This window comes from Sinohyriopsis cumingii, chromosome 16 (assembly GCF_028554795.1).
Source record: "Sinohyriopsis cumingii isolate HCF-2022 chromosome 16, ASM2855479v2, whole genome shotgun sequence".
NCBI lineage: Eukaryota > Metazoa > Mollusca > Bivalvia > Unionida > Unionidae > Sinohyriopsis > Sinohyriopsis cumingii.
The window spans coordinates 17,611,514-17,638,273 of NC_142976.1; the positions used below are offsets into that span (position 1 = coordinate 17,611,514).

At 34.5% G+C, this 26,760-nt stretch overlaps 1 protein-coding gene across 1 annotated transcript in view; it reads left to right on the forward strand.

The window, feature by feature from the left end:
• The window catches only part of LOC149780003 (voltage-dependent calcium channel type A subunit alpha-1-like), a 384,117-nt gene that overhangs the window by 279,017 nt on the left and 78,340 nt on the right, over window positions 1–26,760 (forward strand). Inside the window, exons 32-33 of the mRNA XM_089937395.1 lie at window positions 3,882–4,058; window positions 21,885–21,968. Coding sequence (XP_089793521.1) covers window positions 3,882–4,058; window positions 21,885–21,968 — 261 coding nt within the window. The remainder of the gene's footprint in view (window positions 1–3,881; window positions 4,059–21,884; window positions 21,969–26,760) is intronic.

Here is a 26,760-nt window from a genome sequence, read left to right on the forward strand (position 1 = left end):
GTTACTTATCCATGTTAATGGTGGAGTTTTCATGTAGTCAGTGTTAAAATCACCTAATATGATAGTTTCTATATCTTCCTTTAGTAATGCTTTTTGAATTTGAACCTCAAATCTATCAATCCAATCAGTTGTGGAACTAGGTGGCCTGTAAACTGAACATAAGAGTATTGGCTTGATTGGGCAAGGGATACTTCGATTGAGATACTCTCTACCCCAATAGTCTCTAGATCAGAGGTGGGCAAACTTTCCAGTGCAAGTGCCGCATACACAAATTTACACCTTGTCACGGGCCACATAGTTCATTAAGTAAAATAATTAATATTTGAAATAGCAAAAACAAAAAGTTTTTATCATAATTAATTTTCAGTTCTTAATATGTTGTTAATATTTGAAAACTTAAACTTAAACATGAAAAGAAGCATATTTATTTGATAAACAGAGTAACATAAACAGAGTCAGTGCGAATGATGACTTGTTCCTAGGTCACATGAAAACCCTTGGCAGGCTGCATGAAAGCCCTTGGCAGGCCGCATGTGGCCCGCCCGCCTGCCCGTGGGCCGTAGTTTGCCCACCCCTGCTCTAGATCAACACGTCTGTTATAACTAATGGAACTGTCTACATAGAGAAGAATACCCCCAACCCCCATGAATTCTCTATCTTTTCTTTCAAAGTTGAACCCCTGTTGAAAGTTGAACCCCTGAATTTGGAGAGCCAAATCATCAGTATCATCAGAAAGAAAGGTTTCACCTAGACCTAGAATATTGACTGTTCTAGTTTGCTGTAATATTAACTTTATCTCATTCAGTTTAGGGAGGATGTGTTGAATATTTAGGTTGATTACTTATAGACCTCTTTTGAGGAGGCCAAAGACATGACAATTTTGATCAGAGGATTGATTTTCAGACAAGGTAGTATGCCATGTATTGTTTTTAGACTTGACAGATTTCTTTACGTTGCCTTGACTATTTACATGAACACATGAAGAAGATAACATACAAGATCCATCTGTTGTACCATGACCAAATGTAGTGGATACATGAGAATGTTCAATATAAGACTGATTTACATACATACAAGACATTGACATATTAGACACTTGGGGAGCCTCAGAGGGAGAAGTAACTTGAACAGTATCACATAGTTGTTTACAAGTTAACAAGTTGCACTTTGTACACAAATCAGATAGTGCCTGAAATTTATAGAATTATAATTATTACATTGAAAAGTATACACATATTTTAATGCATTTTGTTGCTAGATATGTGTTGCATAGGCCTGTACATCATAGCCTTCTACCTATTGGTATGTGCACAACTTTTGCTTATGTCCTAGTTCGTTAGAAAGGAATAGATGTGCTTCTCTATGGCTTCCACAAACAGCATAATAATGAGGTATTCTTGTACTTCTCTGTGGCTTCCACAAACAGCATTATAGTGAGGGGGTGATGTACTTTATGGCTTCTACAAACATTATAACTGAGGTACTTCTCTATGGCTTATACAGACATCATTATAATGAGGGAATGATGTACTTCTCTATGATATCCACATACAGCATTATAATGAGGGAGTGATGTACTTCTCTATGATATCCACATACAGCATTATAATGAGGGAGTGATATACTTCTCTAGGCATCCCCAGACATTATAATGAGAGAGTGATGTACTTCTCTATAACTTCTGTATACAACATTATAATGAGTGAGTGATTAATTATTGTTGGGATTAGTATTGTTGTTCATTGACTGTAAATCTCCCATGATCAGACTAGCCCACTATTCACTAATTATTTCCAATTGATAATCTTAGAAAATGTCACCCATTTTAAATTAATAAAAAGCAAATGAACAGAGACAGGCTCCTGGGATATTCACATGAGAATTATTTTTAATATTATTATTATTATTATTATAATTATTATTATTATTATTATTATTATTATTATGATGTAGAGGATATTTGAGAAAGATGAGAATGGTGTCCATCTTTTTGACAAAATTTGTTGCTTTTAGAATATCACATGTTCTTTTTTTTCTTTTAATTATTGTATTTCTCAAGAATTCCTCATTAAATTTTTCTCTTTGCAAGTGAAGTTTTCTGAATCATCATGTTGATTTTCCATAATTCATATGTACATAATCTTGACTACCGGGTAATCAGTGCAACATAACAATATAAACTTTCTGCAATGTTACATGCAAATCTCAATTGAAAATTGTTTATGGATATAGAGTTCCCTTCAAGGTTCAAGTAACACAATTTTGGAAAATATTGTGATGTATTGTCATTCTATTTGGTAAGACAATATTATGGGAAAAAAATACAGATTGATAATATTGTAAAGACTGAGATAATATGCACACAGCGCCTCACACAAATCTGCTTCTAATTCAATGCAATTCTGAACACTAATACAGAATATCATGTTTACTATAATCCAGCAAGTCCTCAGCATTTGAGCCTTTCAACTAGATGCAAATAAGAGAGCCTACAGGCAATGGTCAGTGGGAATAAAAAAAAAAGAATTTTCTAGATGCTGTAAGCACTTGGCTATGGCACTTAACCTGACGTATGTAGCACACTGTATTAAGAAACGGTATAAACTGTAACTGTACATGTATTTTACCTGTATTGTTAAAAGTGGTGATTTAGCATTACAACTTTAGGTCTAAAATAATGTTACTAAGTCCTAATGCTAATGTACAATGGTAATGCTAATGTACAATGGTAATGCTAATGTACAATGGTAATGCTAATGTACAATGGTAATAGTTTATTTTGTCTTGCGAATTCCTTGTGCGCACGGATGGCTATTACGCTGGCCATTGACTTTTGACCTATGTGACCTTCATGTAAATAAAGGTGCTGACATTGTTCTGTCTCTTAATTTTTTCCATAGTTTTACAATTCACCAGATCAATACCAAACTGGTCTGAGGTACCTAAACATGGGATTCACCGTATTGTTTACCATTGAATGTGTTCTGACGCTTTGGGGGTTTGGAACGGTAAGGAAATAAAATAAGATTTCATTCAATCATTATCTCTTCTCTAAATATCACTTAATTTTCAGTGCACAGTCTCTTTGGGAATGGTTGTCATAGGAACAAGGTCAAAGTTACATAAGATGAGTTTTGTTTTGAATACTTTTGATCCATTTGGCCCTTTGTATCTTTATTTAGGTATAACAAAACTTGCAAGTACTAAATGTTACATAAGGAAACATTTTGACAATACCATGATTGAATATTGTACAAGTGACATATGCTTCCATGACAACCAAGAAATTTTGTACAACATGTACTGTGTGGTTGGTAATGGAACTTGTAGAGCTGGACTGGGTTTTGCAAGGTTTTTGTATTTTTATAGCAATGCAATAAAAACCTTTGGTGTAGAATATGAAAATAGATTTCAAGATGCCTTTCACATTAGAAATGATTGAATCAGTGTGCAGAAAAATACTGTAAAACTATTTCAATTGCTTTTGGAATATTTTTTATTTATTTAAAAGAAAATCTAAGTACAACTTGATACTGGTTGTATGCAAAGTACTTCTTAAAAATACCTTTAGATTTCACAACATAAGTGGGGCACAATGGAAAGATATTTTCATGCTCTACCTCAAACCAAGCATTTCTATGTTAATTCAGTATTTCCTCACTATAAAGCACTTTAGTATAAGGCAGGTTCCTTTCAAAAAGTGTTATTGTGTTGCATCCCATTTAATTTATTCAATACCACAATACAAGGTAACCTCATCTATAAGGTGGTCAATTTTAATGACTGCTGTCAAAAAAATTATAGTGAGGTAGTACTGTAGTAGATTAGTAATTTAGATATCATCACTAACTCTTTTTCAATTTCTCTTGCAATATTGTCAGTTTCATAACCAACAAGAGTCTGAGGCAAAATCCCAAGCAGAATCAACTCACGAAGGCCGTGACTCAAATATGCAACAAGGCTCCTATTACGAGCGGGTCTTAATATCCATAAATGTAGTCTTCACCGTGCTTTTCACGATTGAGTGTTTACTCAAGCTGCTTGCTTTTGGAATTAAGGTTTGGGAAAAATTCTGTTGATAAATCTCCAAATGTGCTATTAGTATTGTTGTACGTGGTCCGTCCTTCGTTTGTGTGACCCTTAGACACAATCTGTCATTGTGGCACGCTTTTCCTCACTCCATCTATGCATAGCAATTTATGTACACAGGTCAGCCTATTATTCTCTACTTTTTTCATAGTGAAAAAGAATATGTTTTGTCAAGGCCAACACTCCAGGTATCTATTTAGAAACCATATAGATTTTATTGGCATTATCCATGTTTTTTGTTTAGTTCCATTGATAATATCTTTCTAATAAATATATTCCATTCAAAAGATACATACTGCAGCTTAGGATGACACAAAGAAGCCTGCCAAAAAAAAAGAGGCAGGAGAGTGGGTATTTTCTTGTTAGGGTATGAAAGTATGGGAGTAAACTATGGTATCTCAAACCAACCATGTGAGTCGAATATTAATTTACCATTTGAGTCCAATAATAATTTTTTTATCTCTGTTTGGTCTGAAAGAAGATGATAAATGTGAAAATTTCCAACAAATAAAAATTTACAGTAGGATGATTGCCTCCCCTGCAAAAGTCTGTAAGCATTTTGTTTTTAAATTTCATTACCTTTTTGTGTCTTTTTTAACTTGCAGATGAAGTAGAGGTTTATAAGCAAATACGAATTTAATTGGGGGTGGGGGTGGTATTGTCTGAAAATATATAACAAAAATTAATGAATTCAGTGTTTAAGTGGTATGTGTACTTTTGTCAGCATTTACAGTCAAAATATTAAACTAAATAAGGAAAATCTACATATATGATGGCCTAAACAACAATAAGTACATCCAATGGCAAATTTTAGATGACCTCGTCCAAACCAGTTTTTCTTTTGTCTATTTTGTCATGGCTGACATGTATACTAGCTTCCTGTATCTATCTTATAGCAAAATAATTGCAAATTATCTCATTTCTTCCTCAGAATCTAATCATTTCTTTGCTTGCAATATGAGCTTCTAGTTGTTGCCCTCTATAGTTATTTTGGTGTTCAAGAGAATTTTCAGATTTTTGCATATATAGTTACACCATAAATTAGTCCAGAAATATATGTTTTGGAAAGTGTTCCAATCCTTTAGCATAAGTATGGCTTTTGCTTTACATAAAATTGATCCAAGTTGATCCTAGTGGAGTTTGCAATATTATGAAGTTAATCCAAGATCAACATTGGTCCTTGTGGATTTTGTATATTATAAAGTTGATCCAAGATGATCTTAGTGGAGTTTATGTTATAAACTTGATCCAGGGTCAAAATTGTTTCTAGTAGAGTTTATAATAGTATAAACTTGATCCAATATCAAAGTTGGTCCTAGCAGAGTTTATAATAGTATAAACTTGATCCAAGATCAGAGTTGGTCCTAGTAGAGTTTATAACAGTATAAACTTGATCCATGATCAAAGTTGATCGTAGTAGAGTGTATAATAGTATAAACTTGATCCAAGATCAAAGTTGATCCTAGTAGAGTTTATAATAGTATAAACTTGATCTAAGGTCAAAGTTGGTCCTAGTGGAGAATTTATTCACCATAATCAAACAATATCAGAAATATTAATTGTATTGAAAATGTGTGTAATAAAGAAATATTGAGGAAGGAATTAGTTTCATGGAATTGTTAAGAGACATCTGTTGCTATATATTCTATAAATCCACAATTAGGATAAATGATTGTCATTTTGTACACCTTGTAACTGATTTCCAATAACAGTTTTAAATTTCTGAATTGTTAATTTAAACATTTTTGTTAACTTTGTTGTTGTAAGTATGACCTAATGCTGAGCATTCTCTTTTACCACTGTTGATTGATTGTTTTGTACTTTCACGAGTATTTTGTTTCAAGTTTGATAAAAAATTAAGTTTTCATTGATTCTCGAAATTGATTGATGTTTTTCTCATACAGTTGACATTTTTGACAATAATATTATATGCTGCATCTTGCAAGTTCTTGGTAATAGCAACCAAGAGTACCAACTGATTATAACAAACAAGTATAGTGACCAAGAGTAGCAAACAAGTGTAGCGGCCAAGAGTAGCAACTAAGTATTGCAGCTAAGAGAAGCAAGTGAGTATAGCAACCAAGTGTAGCAGCCAAGAGTAGAAACTAAGTATAGCAACTAAGTATAGCAGGCAAGAGTAGCAACTAAGTATAGCAGCTAAGATTAGCAACTAAGTATACCAACTAAGTGTAGCCACCAAGAGTAACAACCAAGAGTAGCAACTAAGTATAACAACTAAATGTAACCACCAGGAGTATCAACCAAGAGTAGCAACTAAGAGCATCAACCAAGTATAGCAAGTAAGTATAACAACCAAGTATAGCAACTAAGTGTAGCAACTATGTGTAGCAGCCAGGAATAAGAACTGATTATAGCAACCAAGAGTAGCAATTTAGAGTTGCAAACTAAATATAGCAACCAAGAGTAGCAACTAAGTACAATCTGATTAAAATCAGATCTCCATTGTCCTGGGTAAAGATCTAACAGTGACTGCTTAGGGGTCATGTTCTGGTGACTTTTGAGTTAGCCAGTGGCAATGCAGCTCTAAGAAATTTGAAAGTGAATAAAATTGTTTGGCACACACTAATGCTCTTCAGCTTTGGCTGCAGTTTACTTAAAAGATACATATTATTCTTTTCCCATTCATGCTTCACACAGACTTTATTTACAATTATGTTATAACAGTTTATGAATTCATTTGCCTTCCAAATGGTTTGCCCTCTGCTCTTTGTGTATTCACATAGCTATTAAAGTTGGACTTTGAAATGTAGCATACATTGATATGTTTACTTCAGGCAGACACATTCATTGGCTGTAAAAATGTGCAAGACAATGCATATTGGTGCATAACTTGGGATTTATTATTCATGTTATTGTGTTGCTTTTTACTTGATTGTTAATTCTGTACACATGACTGTGAGCTGTACACAAGAAAAGGCTGATGGCTTGGTATCTGACTGAGAGCACATGCAACTTTCCTTTTCCATTTGGATTTTGCCAGTTTGATTGGAAAAACAGTGGCCAGTTAATCAGGTATGTCTACCTGGTATCACACCCTTGCACTACAAATCTCTTGACTAAAATTTGAAATTGCATAGGGGTGAATTTGAGTCTCGTGGATTTTAGTGACAAAAGGTTGCAAACTGCTGGATTCAAAATGTGCATTTCACCATTCACCTGGTCTTTGTACCTCAATCTCATATCATTTTTAGTGGTGGTATTAAGATATGATGGGGTAGATTTGACTATGATTTAGCTTTTTGCTAGAGGGTCATTGCTTATCAGAAGAAAGAATTTAAGACTGTGTCACATAATTTTCCATTAAATAAAAACAGTTCTTCATTTGACAATTCTTCTGCTCAGAAATTCTGACTGCTTATTGACAACACTGTTGATCGATCTCAATGATGATCTGGCTTCTCTTTGAATTATGGGAATGGTATATTGAATCATGGGAATGGTGTATTGAATTATTGGAATTGTGTAGAGCAACATATATTTTGTGTTGTGCTTGTCATCTGCCAGGCACATCAAACATTGAGGCTTATGTTATATTGCACAAAGCCATGATTTTGAATACATTTTGAGTCCTGAAATTTTCCAGCAAATGGAAGATAATTTGACAAATGTGATATTAACCTATTTGCCACAAGGCACCAATTGTCAACTGCCATGATCTGTTTCATACACATGGGACTCTCAAGCTTCACTTCTTGATGCCTTTTCTGTATCTTGGAGTAATTTCACTCTACCATATGCTCTTCCCCCCTTTCAGCATAATTCTTAGAGTTCTACCAAAATTTTAAGAGGTGAAAGGGGATGTTTTGTTGGTAGCACCAATGTTTAGTATGCAGCCATGGATGCCCAGACTACTGTCCATTGTGTCAGATCAGTCGTGCATACTGTCCAGAACATCCAAGTGTCTGTCTGTTCCATATGACCTCACCTTAATGCATCCATTACCAAGGCACTGCTTGGATGTGTTTCAGTTATCTGGAAGGCTACACCATAATGCATCCATTACCAAGGCACTGCTTGGATGTGTTTCAGTTATCTGGAAGGCTTCACTATAATGCATCCATTACCAAGGCACTGCTTGGATGTGTTTCAGTTATCTGGAAGGCTACACCATAATGCATCCATTACCAAGGCACTGCTTGGATGTGTTTCAGCTATCTAGAAGGCTACACTATAATGCTTCCATCACCAAGGCACTGCTTGGATGTGTTTCAGTTATCTGGAAGGCTATACCATAATGCATCCATCACCAAGGCACTGCTTGGATGTGTTTCAGTTATCTGGAAGGCTACACCATAATGCATCCATTACCAAGGCACTGTATGGATGTGTTTCAGTTACATATCTGGAAGGCTACACCATAATGCATCCATTACCAAGGCACTGTTTGGATGTGTTTCAGTTACATATCTGGAAGGCTACACCATAATGCATCCATTACCAAGGCACTGTTTGGATGTGTTTCAATTATCTGGAAGGCTACACCATAATGCATCCATCACCAAGGCACAGCTTGGATGTGTTTCAGTTACATATCTGGAAGGCTACACCATAATGCATCCATCACCAAGGCACTGTTTGGATGTGTTTCAGTTACATATCTGGAAGGCTACACCATAATGCATCTATCACCAAGGCACTGCTTGGATGTGTTTCAGTTACATATCTGGAAGGCTACACCATAATGCATCCATTACCAAGGCACTGTTTGGATGTGTTTCAGTTACATATCTGGAAGGCTACACCATAATGCATCCATCACCAAGGCACTGTTTGGATGTGTTTCAGTTACATATCTGGAAGGCTACGCAAAACAGAAGCTCACCACCATCACTTTTTTGCTCCACTTGGTGACAGTCAACACGTTAACAATATTGGTCATATCTTCAGCGATTGCTATGCTTTTATGACCTGATATATCCATTTCAGTCATTTGTACATTTTGTTTTGGAATCCATGGATATTTTCTTTCATAATGGATATGGGTAGGGTTCCATCATTACAGCCAAATCCACTAATATCACGGTTCTACTTTTGTCAGGTGGTACATAATTTTCTCAACATCTATTGCTTGAATGTTTTAGGAGATGAGTGTTTGACAATAGACCTATTTTATCCAAGAATGTAATCATGTGGGATGCTGGTATTGTGCTAGGATGCTTTCAATCACTTTTGCCAGTTCATAAACTTCCCTTGCAGTTTTCATGATGCAAATTGGTTTTGCTTCTGACATTACTTTCTGGCCAAAGAGGACAAACCCATCAGGTCTTTAATCTTAGGAATTTAGATGTAAATAACAGAGCTATCTTCATTATTGGTGATCTTTAGCAACCATGTGCTGAAAATCTTTTGGTTGTAATTCACATACTAACTTACACACCAGACGGATGACTTTGTACAGTCTTATATATATATATATATATATATATATATATATATATATATATATATATATATATATATATATATATATATATATATATATATATATATATATATATATATATATATATATATATATATATGTATGTATTAAGATAAGACAAACATTATTAGGAATAATGAAACCAAATTATTTGTTAGTTTCCATACCCATTTTCAGGCAGTGAACAGAGACATTATTTGAAGATGGCTAAAATCCACCTGACAAGCTGCTGCCATCAGTCATGTACTAATACCTTGCACAACATAGTACACAAATGCTATTCAATTAAGTGCTGTACATTTTCATAAAAGGTAACAGTGCATTCAAAATAAAGAAAAGCTTTGTCGGAGCAGAGACTCTTTGTTCCTAAAATATTTTCAGAAACCTATCACATCTGACTTGACATTCAATGAAAATCCCATTGATATTTAATTCATTGCATGCATTTACCATGTTCAGTTGAATCTGCATAATAAATTCTCATGATTTATAATGTGTTGTGATTCCCCTCCTTCCCCTAAAATGCTTCTGTCACAACATATACTCTAAACATCTCATGGGGTCACTTAGGATATGAAAGGTTCAATGAAACTGGAAAATTAAATGATACTTACCAGGCTGAAGTTTGATGATAATTTCATTGAACCTGTAGTACCCTTATTGAATCACATGCCCACCTATTCTCCCTGTCTCTCATCTTGTATCCTGTGATCTTTCAAAAGATTGACGAGTCAGGTAACCTATGTATCTTCTTGTGTGATCCCTAGGGGTACTGTTACTAAGGCTCAATGAAATTATCATCAAATTCTAACTTGGTAAGTATCATTTAATTTTCCAATTTTGAGTTATTTCTTTGTACAGTGGAATGACTCATAACTAAATAACATTGTAAATAATATATATACTTACTGTAACTAAATAACATTATAAATACTATATATACTGATTGTAACTAAATAACATTGTAAATGCTACATATATTTACTGTAACTAAATAACACTGTAAATACTAAATATACTTATTGTAACTAAATAACATTGTGAATACTGTATATACTTCAAGTCCAACTGCTAATAGCAGCAGTAGACCTTCTTCTGTTATCACATAATGTGCCAGCAGATCAGGGTCTATGCTGTTTGTTCTACTGATTACTCTTACTGAATTGGATAGACCTAGACCTGCTAGTGCATTTATGATAGGACAGATCTGCATCTGTGTAGATGGCATTTGGACTCCACTTGGAAGTGAGTATAGATGGTACTACATACCATAGTTATGATAACAAAGAAAATGCTCAACAGTTCTTGTTTCCCTTGCTGTTGAATCTAGGCTCTGTTCATGTGTCCAGTAATGTGTCCATTCATTGTTTAGTGTCCAGTCTTTGTGTTCAATCTTGTCTTTTTCATGTGTCAAATGTTAGTCACTATTTCATCTCAGTAACACTTCTGTTTTATCTAAGGTAGGTAGCTTTTGATATACAATTTTTTATACAGTGTTTGTTTTAATTTTTCATGCAATTACATATAAATAAGTGACATTCTTTCAAAGATAAATATACAAAATTTGGGTTTTCTTAACAGTTTATGACCTGAATTTTCAGTGAATATACTGATTTTTACAGTATAAAATTGTGAAACCTTCTGAATTTTAAAATGAAGGTTTAAACTTCATTTGTTTAAGTTGAAGACTAGTTATTCAGTCTTAATTATTCCTTAAAAACATATTTATGTCATGACTTTGATGAGTTTTGTTATAACCTAAATCAAAATGAACTGATCAAGGCTGAGATCAGAAAAGGATGAATAGTTCTTGTTCATACCTTTTTCCTGAATTTTTTATTCAGAAAAAATATTATTTTCTTACTTTCATGATTTTGTAATGGTCCATTTAGTGTATTCCATTTCTGCTAGATAAAAGTTGTGATTGTGTTACAAAAGGTGTAAGAATTAAGTTCTGACATTTTTCATTACATTTATTGTATTTATAGGGAAATAATAAATTCAGAGAACTCAGGGAGGTTAACATAAAAAATGCACCCTAAGTGTGAACTGGAAAAAAAAAAGGGGTTTAATTTTCATAATTTTTAGCTGATTTCTTAATTTTCAATTTCATTTCTGTGTAACAAATACTTGCCTATGCTGCAGAATTGCACAGATCAAACCATGGAGACATTTGCAAAATTCAATATTCACTTGCATTTATATATACAAACCCAGATCTGCCATTACAGTATGCTAGCAGATCTGGGTCTATGCAGTCTGTTACTTATTAGGCACAATCAGTCGAACAAAGAACACTGATCTGATCTGACAGCTCATTATGTAATGGAAGGTAAGGGTTTAGCTGTGTGTGTGTGTGTGTGTGATTTGGATTTTTAACGTAGTTTTTAAAAAAAATCATTCATATCGCTATGATGTCTGCAGTGGAACAGTTTATAGTGATGTCTAGCTTTGGGGCATCATGCCACAGGCATGCAGCTTGATGTCCCACCCAGTCACATTATCCTGACACCAGGCCAACCAGTCCTAACACTAACCTCTTAATGCTGAGTGCCTAAGCAGGCAGCTGTTAGTACCATTTTTGTAAGTCTTTGTTATGACTCGACCGGGGATCGAACCCACGACCTCCCACATTTGAGGTGGACACTCTAGCCACTAGGCCACCTGAGCAGTAGGTGTTTGTAATTGGATCTTCCTTATAAGTGAGGATATATGGAATATAACAGCTAATTATTCAGAATTATGCTCTGGGCAATTTGTTGGGCAAACTGAAAAATTGGAATAAGATGGTTATGAAACATGTCCCCATACTTCCATGTTTTGATCTGCATCCAGATGTTTTAGACTCTAGGGTTTTTGAGGGTAAGGACTATTCCAAAGGCAGATATAAAATGTCAATTGGATTTCGGCATTTGTCATTGAATACCCTTTAAGGATATACATAGTCATTGGGTCAGGATCTCTCACGTTTTCAAGCTATGACTCACAATCTTGGCGATAAGGATGGACCATATGGTCTGTTTGTGTAGCCATGATTATGTCCAATAATTTCAAGTGGGTAAAGGATGGGCAGTGTTCAGTTCATGTCCAATAAGTGTATAGGTCGATATAGGATAGGCAGTGTTCAGTTCATGTCCAATAAGTGTATAGGTCGATATAGGATGGGCAGTGTTCAGTTTATGTCCAATAATTTCAAGTGGGTAAAGGATGGGCAGTGTTCAGTTCATGTCCAATAAGTTCAGATGTTTATAGGACAGTCAGTATTCAGTTCATGTCCATTAAGTGTATAAGTGGGTATAGGATGGGCAGTGTTCAGTTTATATCCAATAATTTTAAGTGGATAAAGGATGGGCAGTATTCAGTTCATGTCCAATAAGTGTATAGGTGAGTATAGGATGGTCAGTGTTCAGTTCATGTCCATGAAGTGTATAAGTGGGTATAGGCTGGACAGTTTTGAGGAAATGTTCATCTTTCTTGTCCTGACCAGGTGAAAATGGACTGGGCCAAGTAAAATTTTGAAACATTTTATTTACTTGTCCCTGGGCTCAGTAAAATGTTTACAAACATTTGCATACATGCCCAGTCTCCCAGAGTGACTGGAAATCTTTGGATGTTCAACCCCATCTTTTGTTCTACTGATTTGCTGCCAAAAAATTCCAGAAATCAAAACTCTGCCAAGCATAGCCATTACCACCATAACAATATTCAATAGACTGTTGATGACTATTATAGTCTGTTGATCACGTTGTTATTGACCTAACAATGAATCAGTTCATGGCTTGTGATATGTGCTAATTCATTTGTTGTACACACATAAGTTTTGTTATAACCTAAATATAACATGGCTTGTGATATGTGCTAATTCATTTGTTGTACACACATAAGTTTTGTTATAACCTAAATATAACATGGCTTGAAATATGTAATATGTGCTAATTCATTTGTTGTACACACATAAGTTTTGTTATAACCTAAATATAACATGGCTTGTGATATGTGCTAATTCATTTGTTGTACACACATAAGTTTTGTTATAACCTAAATATAGCATGGCTTGTGATATGTGCTAATTCATTTGTTGTACACACATAAGTTGGTTTGATCATCAGTAATTCATTATTGAGTAATGGGTCATGTATTAAAGATTGCAAGCAGCTGACAAGTATAAAACAGTTCTTGATATATTGGGAATTGTAATAATTTTGGTACCATGTTAAAATGTATGCTAAGAAAATATACCAGTAAGAAAAAAGAAATATGTTTGCAAGTTCAACAGTGCTTGGGAAGATGAATTTAAATGTGTGAAATTCAGTGAAGAGTGGGAAAGCTTTGTATATTGCACAACTTTCATAACACATTTAAACATTTCTAGCGGGAGAAAAATGATCTTGAAAATTATGCTGGACATAGCAAATGAGAAATCATTACATACTGTGCCTTGAGTGATCATGCAAATGACAGCAACCCAGATGAAATTTCTCCATCACAGCTGAGCTGCTTCTTTCGAAATGTGTGATGTCTTTCTGCGAGGAAGTTACAGCAAAGATGATAGCTAATATTCCATTTGATGATGAAACCCTGAAGGCCATTGGTTAACTGAATCCTGAGACTGAAAATCCTGGGCACTGTTTCAATATGTTGAGGAAGATTCAGGTGGACCTCTGTGGAAATATATATGGAACTGTCATTAATATCACATAAAATAAATGCAAATCCTGACTGTTTTTAACTCAGACCTTCAAATCATTTGGGTATTGTTGCAAAAAGAACTTCTCTACATGACTGAAGGACAGCGAATGTTGAAAAAAATAAGTTTGAGTTTGAGGTACCAGTCTGTCACAAGCTTTTGAACCACAGAGACACTGCTTCTTGAGAAGGTTCTTAAATTATTTTTTTGTGGGAGAGAGAAAATAGGAAATAAAAAAATTAATAAAGGTGAGCAATTATCATTCACTGTAAATAATTTCCTTAATTTGGTACAATGTTCACTTTTGCTCTGAAGTTTATGACAAAATGGCAGATATACAAATCTCCCTGATTTGGACCCAGTCTCCTGATTGTAAACATCGATCTCCCCAATTTGTTCCAAGAAAACTTGGCATTTATGCAATTGTTTATTTGTCTCTAGGCATGGCAGATGCAGATTCACACAATGAAAATCAGTGTATTTCTTTGCCATAACAAGAACTGAAATTCATCATTGTTTAGTGTGCATCAACAATATATTTAATTGTACCTAATTGGTACTACTCACTCTCAGTCAAGAACATGTCACAGGGGAAATGAAACTGACTTGATTTCTTTCTCTGATGTGAGATACCTATTAAAATGTATAAAATGTATGGATACGTTATGTTGCAGTTTCACACCTAGCCCTTGATTTCCTAATGGTATTCACATTTCCAGTAACACTTTTCACACCTAACCCTTGATTTCTTGATGGTATTCACATTTAAAGTGATAATTTTAAAACCAAGTCATTGATTTCCTAATGGTATTCATATTTACAGTGACACTTTCACACTTAGTCATTGATTTTCTAATGATATTCACATTTACGATGATACTTTTCACACCTACCCCTTGATTTCCTAATGGTGTTCACATTTACATTCATACCTTTCACACCTTGCTCTTGATTTCCTAATAGTATTCACATTGACAGGGACACTTTCCACACCTGATCCTTGATTTCCTAATGGTTTTCACATTTACGATGACACTTACACACCTAGCCCTTGATTTCCTTATGGTATTCACATTTACAGGGATACTTTTCACACTTAGTCATTGATTTTCTAATGATATTCACATTTACGATGATACTTTTCACACCTGCCCCTTGATTTCCTAATGGTGTTCACATTTACATTCACACCTTTCACACCTAGCTCTTGATTTCCTAATGGTGATCACATTTATAATGACACTTATCATGCCTAGCCCTTGATTTCCTAATGATGTTCACATTTACATTCACACCTTTCACACCTAGCTCTTTATTTCCTAATGGTATTCACATTGACAGGGACACTTTCCACACCTGGTCATTGATTTCCTAATGGTTTTCACATATAAAATGACATTTTCACACCAGTAGCCCTTGATTTGTCAATGGTATTCACATTTACAGTGACACTTTCCATACCTTGTCCTTGATTTCCTAAAGGTTTTCGCATTTAAAATGACATTTTCACACCTAGCCCTTGATTTGCCAATGGTATTCACATTTACAGTGACACTTAGCACTACTTCAGGATCAGGTTGAGGTGGAAAAATTTCCCATTTCTATGACTTATCAAACATCTTTATGAGTCCCACTGCTGAGAAGTTGAGGAAGAGAATGTCAAATTTTTTAGTGATTTTTCACCTTAAGTCAATATTATTGGTATTGGTCCTAGTCAGCGTTACCAGTACTGGTCCTAGTCTGTATTATTGGTACTGGTCCTAGTCAGCATTACCAGTACTGGTCCTAGTCAGCATTACCAGTACTGGTCCTAGTCTGTATTACCAGTACTGGTTCTAGTCAGTATTACCAGTACTGGTCCTAGTCGGTATTACCAGTACTGGTCCTAGTCAGTATTACCAGTACTGGTCCTAGTCCGTATTATTGGTACTGGTCCTAGTCAGCATTACCAGTACTGGTCCTAGTCAGTATTAAGTACTGGTCCTAGTCAGTATTACCAGTACTGGTCCTAGTCAGTATTACTAGTACTGGTCCTAGTCGGTATTACCAGTACTGGTCCTAGTCAGTATTACCAGTACTGGTCCTAGTCTGTATTATTGATACTGGTCCTAGTCAGCATTACCAGTACTGGTCCTAGTCAGTATTACCAGTACTGGTCCTAGTCGGTATTAACAGTACTGGTCCTAGTCAGTATTACCAGTACTGGTCCTAGTCAGCATTACCAGTACTGGTCCTAGTCTGTATTATTGATACTGGTCCTAGTCAGCATTACCAGTACTGGTCCTAGTCAGTATTACCAGTACTGGTCCTAGTCGGTATTACCAGTACTGGTTCTAGTCAGTATTACCAGTACTGGTCCTAGTCGGTATTACCAGTACTGGTCCTAGTCAGTATTACCAGTACTGGTCCTAGTCTGTATTATTGGTACTGGTCCTAGTCAGCATTACCAGTACTGGTCCTAGTCAGTATTAAGTACTGGTCCTAGTCAGTATTACCAGTACTGGTCCTAGTCAGTATTACTAGTACTGGTCCTAGTCGGTATTACCAGTACTGGTCCTAGTCAGTATTACCAGTACTGGTCCTAGTCTGTATTATTGATACTGGTCCTAGTCAGCATTACCAGTACTGGTCCTAGTCAGTATTACCAGTACTGGTCCTAGTCGGTATTAACAGTACTGGTCCTAGTCAGTATTACCAGTACTTGTCCTAGTCTGTATTATTGGTACTGGTCCTAGTCAGCATTACCAGTACTGGTCCTAGTCAGTATTAAGTACTGGTCCTAGTCAGTATTACCAGTACTGGTCCTAGTCAGTATTACTAGTACTGGTCCTAGTCAGTATTACCAGTACTGGTCCTAGTCAGTATTAATAGTACTGGTCCTAGTCAATATTACCAGTACTGGTCCTGGTTTGTATTATTGATACTGGTCCTAGTCAGCATTACCAGTACTGGTCCTAGTGAGTATTATTGATACTGGTCCTAGTCAGTATTAATAGTACTGGTCCTAGTCAGTATTACCAGTACTGGTCCTAGTCTGTATTATTGATACTGGTCTTAGTCAGCATTACCAGTAGTGGTCCTAGTCAGTATTACCAGTACTGGTCCTAGTCAGTATTACCAGTACTGGTCCTAGTCAGTATTGCCAGTACTGGTCCTAGTCTGTATTATTGATACTGGTCCTAGTCAGCATTACCAGTACTGGTCCTAGTCAGTATTACCAGTACTGGTCCTAGTCTGTATTATTGGTACTGGTCCAAGTCAGCATTACCAGTACTGGTCCTAGTCAGTATTACCAGTACTGGTCCTAGTCTGTATTACCAGTACTGGTCCTAGTCTGTATTGTTGGTACTGGTCCTAGTCAGCATTACCAGTACTGGTCCTAGTCTGTATTACCAGTACTGGTCCTAGTCAGTATTACCAGTACTGGTTCTAGTCAGTATTACCAGTACTGGTCCTAGTCAGTATTACTAGTACTGGTCCTAGTCAGTATTACCAGTACTGGTCCTAGTCTGTATTATTGATACTGGTCCTAGTCAGCATTACCAGTACTGGTCCTAGTCGGTATTACCAGTACTGGTGCTAGTCAGTATTACCAGTACTGGTTCTAGTCAGTATTACCAGTACTGGTCCTAGTCAGTATTACTAGTACTGGTCCTAGTCAGTATTACCAGTACTGGTCCTAGTCAGTATTACTAGTACTGGTCCTAGTCAGCATTACCAGTAGTGGTCCTAGTCTGTATTACCAGTACTGGTCCTAGTCAGTATTACTAGTACTGGTCCTAGTCAGTATTACCAGTACTGGTCCTAGTCAGTATTACCAGTACTGGTCCTAGTCATTATTACTGATACTGGTACTTTTAAGACTCTAGCCTTACTGATACATTGTCATACCAGAGTGAAGATGCCAGCAGATATTTATATTGCTAAGTAACTTCTTTTCTCAGACAAAAATACTGAATGCTGCCAACTCAGACACTGCAATTTCATGAGTTGCAAGTCTTGTCAATTATTATGTATTTGTCTAAGGGGTCATACACTAGAAAATATTGTTTTCATGAGTTTTGATGCATTTTAGTATCAAGGTTGCATCCAGTACATGTGGTAGTCAAGACAAGTAAGAGTGTAGGCAGTGAAATGGAGAAGTGTACTGTGTTGAGTACAGTGAGGACAGGGTCTAGTTATGTTGCATTTCAGTTGTCCATGAAATGAGCGCTTAAAAAAAATTGTTTTGAGCTATGATGGCTGGAATCTCAAAAGTTATTTAAAAATGCAAAGTTTATAGAGATGTGGTAAGGACAGAGTTTGGAACTTCATCTGCAGTTCTATTCGGATGTACATTTACACTTGTTGCAATCATTAAATATGTCACTTCTTATAGTACAAGTCACATGGGTCATACAGGAATTCAACACTGATTATTTAAGTAATGGGTGTCATGTTTTAGAATTTAAATCTACATACCTTCAAGTGGCAAGTATTCACTTCATTTGCATTCATAAACATCCATGTATATTTACTCTCGTATGTTATATTCTAAATCAGGTAAAACAATTAACAATTGTGATTAGTACAAATAAGAATGAGCTTGGGAATTTGGCTTAAAAATCTTTAACCATACAACCAAACATGAAGAGTCACAAAGAGACAGTGGATGTGAAAAATCAGTAATAATAATAATAATATTAATAATAAACAATAATAAAAGCTGTAATTATGATATACATCTTATGATAAATTGTATGTTTGAATTATTTTCCAAATAATGTTATCATAATTTTTAAACTTATGCTTCCATAAATAGCATTATAGAGTGAAACTATTATATATATATATATATATATATATATATATATATATATATATATATATATATATATATTACATGCTTTAACATATTGACTGATATTTAATGACAAAGTTGTAATAAGTGACTGAAAACTGATTAAAGCAGATGTTTGACTGAATTTGGTAAATAAATTGTTTCAAATTTTAACAGGTGATACAAATCATTGAGAACTTCTTGTAATGCTTGATGGACATTATTTGCTTCTTAAATCTGTCCAAGGAGTTTGAGGTGCAAAATAATCAATCCAGTGAAATTATTGGAGGAGAAGAGTAATAATGTCCACCCAGTAATATTGCTTAGGTCAGCCAATCATTTCAAAAGATCACTGAGGGATATTGCTTAGGTCGGCAAATCACTTAAAATGTCCACCCAGCAATATTGATTAGGTCAGCAAATCACTTAAAATGTCCACACAGCGATACTGCTTAGGTCAGCCAATCAATTAAAATGTCCACCCAACAATATTGCTTAGGTCAGCCATTAATTTCAAAAGTTCACCAAGTGATATTGCTCAGGTTGGCAAATCACTTAAAATGTTCACCAAACGATTTTGCTTGAGTGAGCAAATCACTTGAAATGTTCACCAGTTATATTGCTTAAGTTGGCGAATCACTTAAGATGTTCAGCCAGTGATGTTGCTAGGGTTCGCAAATTTCTTACAAAGCAAATTTGTTAGTGTGGGGCCCTGAGTGGCCAAGTGGTCTAACACGCTTTCCGTTACAGATCACTGTCATCTCACCTCTATCTGCATGGATTCGAGTCTCGGATTCAGCCAATGTGGGTATGTGAGAAAGCTTGCCAGTAGCTTCTCGTGGGTTGATGGTTCTTTCTGGGGTTTTCCCAGGTTCTTCCTCCACCATTAATACTGGCCGCCATGTATAGCCTATCATGTGCTGAAAAATGGCGTCAAACCCTACTACAACAACAATTTGTTAGTGGGTGAGTGGTTCTTTGTTTCTGAGTTTCATAGTAGGTCAAATGTCATGGAGTCAAATTCATTAGATAATGTCAAAATGTAAGCCTTTTGTTCTTGATCTTCCTAACTTAATACAGTACCTAAGTTTTTGTCATTTTAAATACATTTTCAGTAATCAGATGAATTGTATTCCAATAAGTGCAACAAGTTTTTTGATACTACTAGTCTGACAAACTTCATTATAAGACATTCACCATAAGGCAGTATACCTCATTATAAGATACTCTAAGGCAGTATACTTCATTATAGGACACTCTTACTATATGGCAGTATACTTCATTATAAGACACTCTTACTATATGGCAGTATACTTCATTATAGGACACTCTTACTATAAGGCAGTATACTTCATTATAAGACACTCCACTATAAGAAAGTATACTTCATCATAAGACACTCCACTATAAGGCATAATACTTCATTATAAGACACTCCACTATAAGGAAGTATACTTCATTATAAGACACTCCACTATAAGGCAGTATACTTCATTATAAGACACTCCACTATAAGGAAGTATACTTCATTATAGGACACTCTTACTATATGGCAGTATACTTCATTATTAGACACTCCACTATAAGGAAGTATACTTCATCATAAGACACTCCACTATAAGGCATAATACTTCATTATAAGACACTCCACTAAAAGGAAGTATACTTCATTATAAGACACTCCGCTATAAGACAAAATACTTAAGTATAAGAAACTCACTATAAGGCAGTGTACTTCATTATAAGACACTCTACTATATGGAAGTAATATAAGACAATCTTACTATATGGCTGTTTACTTGCCAGAATTAGTACTGTAATGAGGGAGCAAGGTATATGTAATTACCACATAAAGTATGGATCAAATGTTTTATACATTTATGCACCATTAGGTATTAAAAAGAAATCAGCAAAGGTGTCTGTTCATGACATAATATCAGGATATGAATGGACTAAGCTTTCATGTGATTTTTTCTACAAACCCAGTGTTACATCTGGTGATTAAGTATATTTTCATGTGCATGAAAGGAAAGATTCATGGATGGTAAATATAACTTTATGTTTGTCTGTCTGTACTTTCAATAGATACTTCATGCACAATGAAAAAATGTATGTAGCTTGAATGTATAGTACACTGTAGTTTTGATAATGGTTTATAGGTTCAACTGCATTTATGATATACATTCTAGCTTCAAAATCTATTTATAGTAGAATTCATGGTGAAGATCTCTTAGGATATTCAGCCTCATGCAATTAAAAGTAGTCCATGATGCATGCCATTTCCTTTTAACAATTTTGAAATGAAATGTAAATTTTGTAAAAATCTGAATCCTTTATTACATAGCACATAGAAAGTTATTTATAAATAATTTGGCATTTCCTGCATAAATTTGAACTTCTACTTTTTCTGAAGATCTAAATTAAAATAAAATTCTAACATTGGTTTCATGATGTTTATCTTATCACTTGAAAAACTAATGACATTATATCATAAATATTAATTTATATAGAATAAATCTTGTATTCCAATGAAATTATATCATAAATGTTAATTTATATAGAATAAATCTTGTATATCAATGATATTATATCATAAATATTTATTTATAAAGAATAAATCTTGTATACCAAGTGGGGATGTGCTAATGCAGGTGGAATAGTTAAGGATATGAGAACATAGATTACGGTACAGTCTACAATACAACAGTTGGATGCCGTTAATAAAATTTATGGATATAGACTACACTATATACTTAAAACATTTTATAATTGTCAGAAAGAAAAAACATTTTATTAGTAAGAGAAACAGTGATAATACATAAATATTTGTGACTTGTCATTTACAGAACTATTTCCGTGACCCTTGGAAAATTTTTGATTTTATCACAGTGGTTGGAAGTATACTGGATGTCTTGATCAATGAATTTGGGGTAAGTTACTTATCTCCAACTAATCCTTTAAGCTTTATTTTTCTGATCTTACAGACATTAAAAAAGCACTGACCATATTTATTATGGCCTGACCCTGTGTCCATTATCCATTGTCCATCTGCTGTCAGTCTATCCATAAACAATTTCTTTTTGAAATTCTGAAGACCCTATTTCTGATCTGACTTTGATCAAACTTGGAATATAGTATTATAACATTTAGATCTTGGAAGAGTTCATTAATAAGTAAATCCACACATACTAATGAGGTAATCTTTGCAATTGATTTACCAAGCTTCTTACCATACTGTAGCCCACATTGCTGGTCTGATTGAGATCAAACTTGGAATGTGTGCATAAATGATCAAGATCTCAGAAATGTTTTATAACCAGTGTCATCCATGCATATTAATGAGGTGATTTTACATATGACTGGCTGAGATGTCCTGCCCACCAGTGCCTATGGTCCCTCCCATTAATGCTCCCTTTCCCTCTAACATTGATTCCAGTCCCTCCCATCATTGTTTTAAAGATTCTGTCTTCAATTGAAAAAGCACAAAATTTGAGTTAAATACCAAATTCTAGAGCCTGATGGTATTCTCTATCAATGTCTGTACTGATATTATTGCGTGATTATTAGTACAGTACCAAGTTATATACTCTGACAGTATTCACTATATATCTAGTATGTACTGATAATACTGTGTGATTATTAGTACAGTACTAAATTCTAGAGCCTGATGGTATCCTCTATCCATGTCTGTACTGATAATACTGTGTGATTATTAGTACAGTACCAAATTCTATACTCTGACAGTATTCACTATCCATGTCTATACTTATAATATTGTGTGATTATTAGTACAGTACCAATTTCTAGGGTCTAACAGCATCCACTATCCAAGTCTATACTGAAAATACTGTTATTATTAGTACAGTACCAATTTCTAGAGTCTAACAGCATTCACTATCCAAGTCTATACTGAAAATACTGTGTGATTATTAGTACAGTACCGAATTCTAGGATCTAATAGTATTCACTATCCATGTCTGTACTTAAAATGATGTAAGATTATTAGTACAGTACCAAATTCTAGAGTCTAACAATATTCACTATCCATGTCTGTACTGATAATACTTTGTGATTATTAGTACAGTTCTGAATTCTGAGACTAACAGTATTCACTATCCATGTATGTACTAATAATACTGTGTGATTATTGGTATGGTACTGAATTCTAGAGCCTGATGGTGTTCTCTATCCATGTCTGTACTGATAATATTGTGTGATTTTTAGTACAGTACTGAATTCTAGAGTCTGACAGTATTCACTGTCCATGTATGTACTGATAATACTGTGTGATTATTAGTACAATTCTGAATTCTAGTCCTACAGTATTCACTATCCATGTATGTACTGATAATACTGTGTGATTATTAGTACAGTTCTTAATTCTAGAGACTAACAGTATTCACTATCCATGTATGTACTAATAATACTGTGTGATTATTAGTACAATTCTGAATTCTAGTCCTACAGTATTCACTATCCATGTATGTACTGATAATACTGTGTGATTATTAATAGTTCTGAATTCTAGAGACTAACAGTATTCACTAGCCATGTATGTACTGATAATACTGTGTGATTACTAGTACAATTCTGAATTCTAGAGTCTAACAATATTCTCTATCCATGTCTGTACTGATGATACTGTGTGATTATTAGTACAGTTCTGAATTCTAGAGACTAACAGTATTCACTGTCCATGTATGTACTGATAATACTGTGTGATTATTAGTACAATTCTGAATTCTAGTCCTACAGTATTCACTATCCATGTATGTACTGATAATACTGTATGATTATTAATAGTTCTGAATTCTAGAGACTAACAGTATTCACTAGCCATGTATGTACTGATAATACTGTGTGATTACTAGTACAATTCTGAATTCTAGAGTCTAACAATATTCTCTATCCATGTCTGTACTGAAAATACTGTGTGATTATTAGTACAGTACTGAATACTATTGACTGACAGTATTCACTATCCATGTCTGTACTGCAAATATTGTGATATTATTATCAGTACTGAATTCTAGAGTCTAACAGTATTCACTATCCATGTCTGTAATGATTGTGCAATCTGATCAATCTGATGTTCACACGATAGATATGTAACATAGGAAGAAATTCGTTCAAAGTGCCTTAGTGATTTGCCAATTCTGAAAAAAGTGAATATGCATCATTGATAATGATCCTTACTGAAAACCTCAGAACTTACCAGATATACAACCCAGAAAAATAATATTTCATGATGGGATAAGAATTGTTAGGCCTAGAACTAAAGATTCTGTAGCAGCAAACCAACTTAGTGTCCCAGAAAATCCACATTTCAAACTACATAAATAATGTGGGGTGATTTTTTTTATCCCACACTGTAAGTTGATGGAACAGCTTGAAGATTTGAAACAAAATTAAGAATAGTGACTGTAACAGAACTGCAGACTGATTGGTTTGGTCTAGTCTGATGTGTTATGCACAACAGTGCAAATACTGGTAGGTTATTTGGTGCCAGAACAAAATGGGACAAAGTGCAATGCCCAGTGGCACACCATGGTAGCTCAGACTGAAGCTGATCTTTTCAGTGTATGATAAATATGGTACCTGAATCAGCTGATCATTGCATGCATAAAATGAAACTTTATGAAACTTGTCTTATCCTAATTAAAACTATATTTTCATCTGACAATCTCATGCTCTGACTTTATTTGAATACAGAAACAGGAAATAAAAATGTTAATTATTTATTAATCTAATGCTATAATTACCAACTGAATACTTATCTGACCTATGTGATGCTAGGCTAGTTCTTTTTTTTAGGCCTAGTCAGGCATATATATATATTGGACATTATTGTGGAGTACTGCTAGGTGAGTTGTTTTTTATTTGTCAGACATGTATTGGACATTATTGTGGAGTACTGTTAGGTGGGTCACTTTTTATTCATCAGTCATGTATTGGACATTTTTTGTGGAGTACTGCTAGGCAAATTGATTTTTATGCCTAGTCAGTCATGGATTGGACATTATTGTGGTGTACTGCCACGTGCATTGTTTTTTATCTATCAGACATATATTGGACATTATTGTGGAATACTGCTGAGAGTTGTTTTCTATTCATCAGTCATGTATTGGGCATTTTTTGTGGAGTACTGCTAGGCAAGTTGTTTTTATGCTTAGTCAGTCATGGATTGGACATTTTTGTGGAGCACTGCTCGAAGAGTTGTTTTTTTATTCATCAATCAATGTATTGGACATTATTGTGGAGTACTACAATGGAGAGTTTTTTGTATTCATCAGACATGTATTGGACATTTTTGTGGAGTACTGCTAGGCAAGCTGTTTTTTACACCTAGTCAGACATGTCTTGGACATTATTGTGGAGTACTGCTAGGTGAATTCTTCTTTACACCTAATCAGACATACATGTATATTGGACATATTTTGTGGATCTTTGTGGATTTTCTGCTAGGTGAGTTCTTTTTTATGCCTAGTTAGCCATGAATTGGACATTATTGTGGAGTACTGCTAGGCGAGTTGTTTTTTACACTTAGTCAGACATGTATTGGACATTATTGGGGAGTACTGCTAGGTGAGTTCTTTTTTATGCCTAGTTAGCCATGGATTGGACATTATTGTGGAGTACTGCTAGGCGAGTTGTTTTTTACACTTAGTCAGACATGTATTGGACATTATTGGGGAGTACAGCTAGGCAATTTGTTTTTTATTCATCAGACATGTGTTGTACATTATTGGGGAGCATTGTTATACTAATCTTTACACTTTTTATGCCAGTACTTGCACACATATTTATACTAATAACCATTGCAAAGGCTATAATATACTAGAATCTTATTTTTAGTGAAGATCACCATTAATACTGGCCACCATGTATAGCCTATCGTGTGCTGAAAAATGGCGTTAAACCCCACAACAACAACAAAAATTTTAGTGAAGATGTGCCATGCTGCTTAATTTGGCTTTTTTTGTACTCCTGTCTCATCTATATAACTACATTTTTTTAATTTCTAGTAATTTTGAAAACTTCTAGACACATTTTTAAAACAAAATGTCACATGCAATTAGATAAATTTGCATTATAGTTTGCTTGTTATAAATCTTGATTATACAGTTCATTGTAAATGTATAACATAATCAATGATTTTCCCTTCATTCATGCAGCAAATAAAATAGATTCTAACAATGGAAACTAAGAACAGCTTTTACCTTGAATCAGATTCATGCAACTATGCTGCTGATGACTGTATAATTATTTATATTTTCTATTATCTAGATTGTAATTAAGATTTGTATCCAACACCAGTGAAATTATAGTTTCTGTGTAATTGCTACTTGTATCTATATTACCATATGGATATTATTTTCATAATAATAGTCTCTGTAAGGGTCATTTAGTAAATGACATTATTAATGCTAAAATTTTTTGATCATCATTTGCACTTTAAAGATGAGTAATATATAGTGCATAAATGGTTTCATTCAAGGGTTTCAAGGTTGAGTCATACTGTTAGTGCAAGTAAACATCACATGATCTGAAAAGAATAAGAGTTTTAGAAAAGGACAGCCTGACCTAAGTTTTGATCACTGAGAATTAAAAGAGCTGATCTGTTCACTGATAGATTATTTAAAAATTATAAGATGATTCATTCAAAGCCTCATACTACATTTCGTGATATTGCATGTTAATATTCTATATAAGAGAATTAAT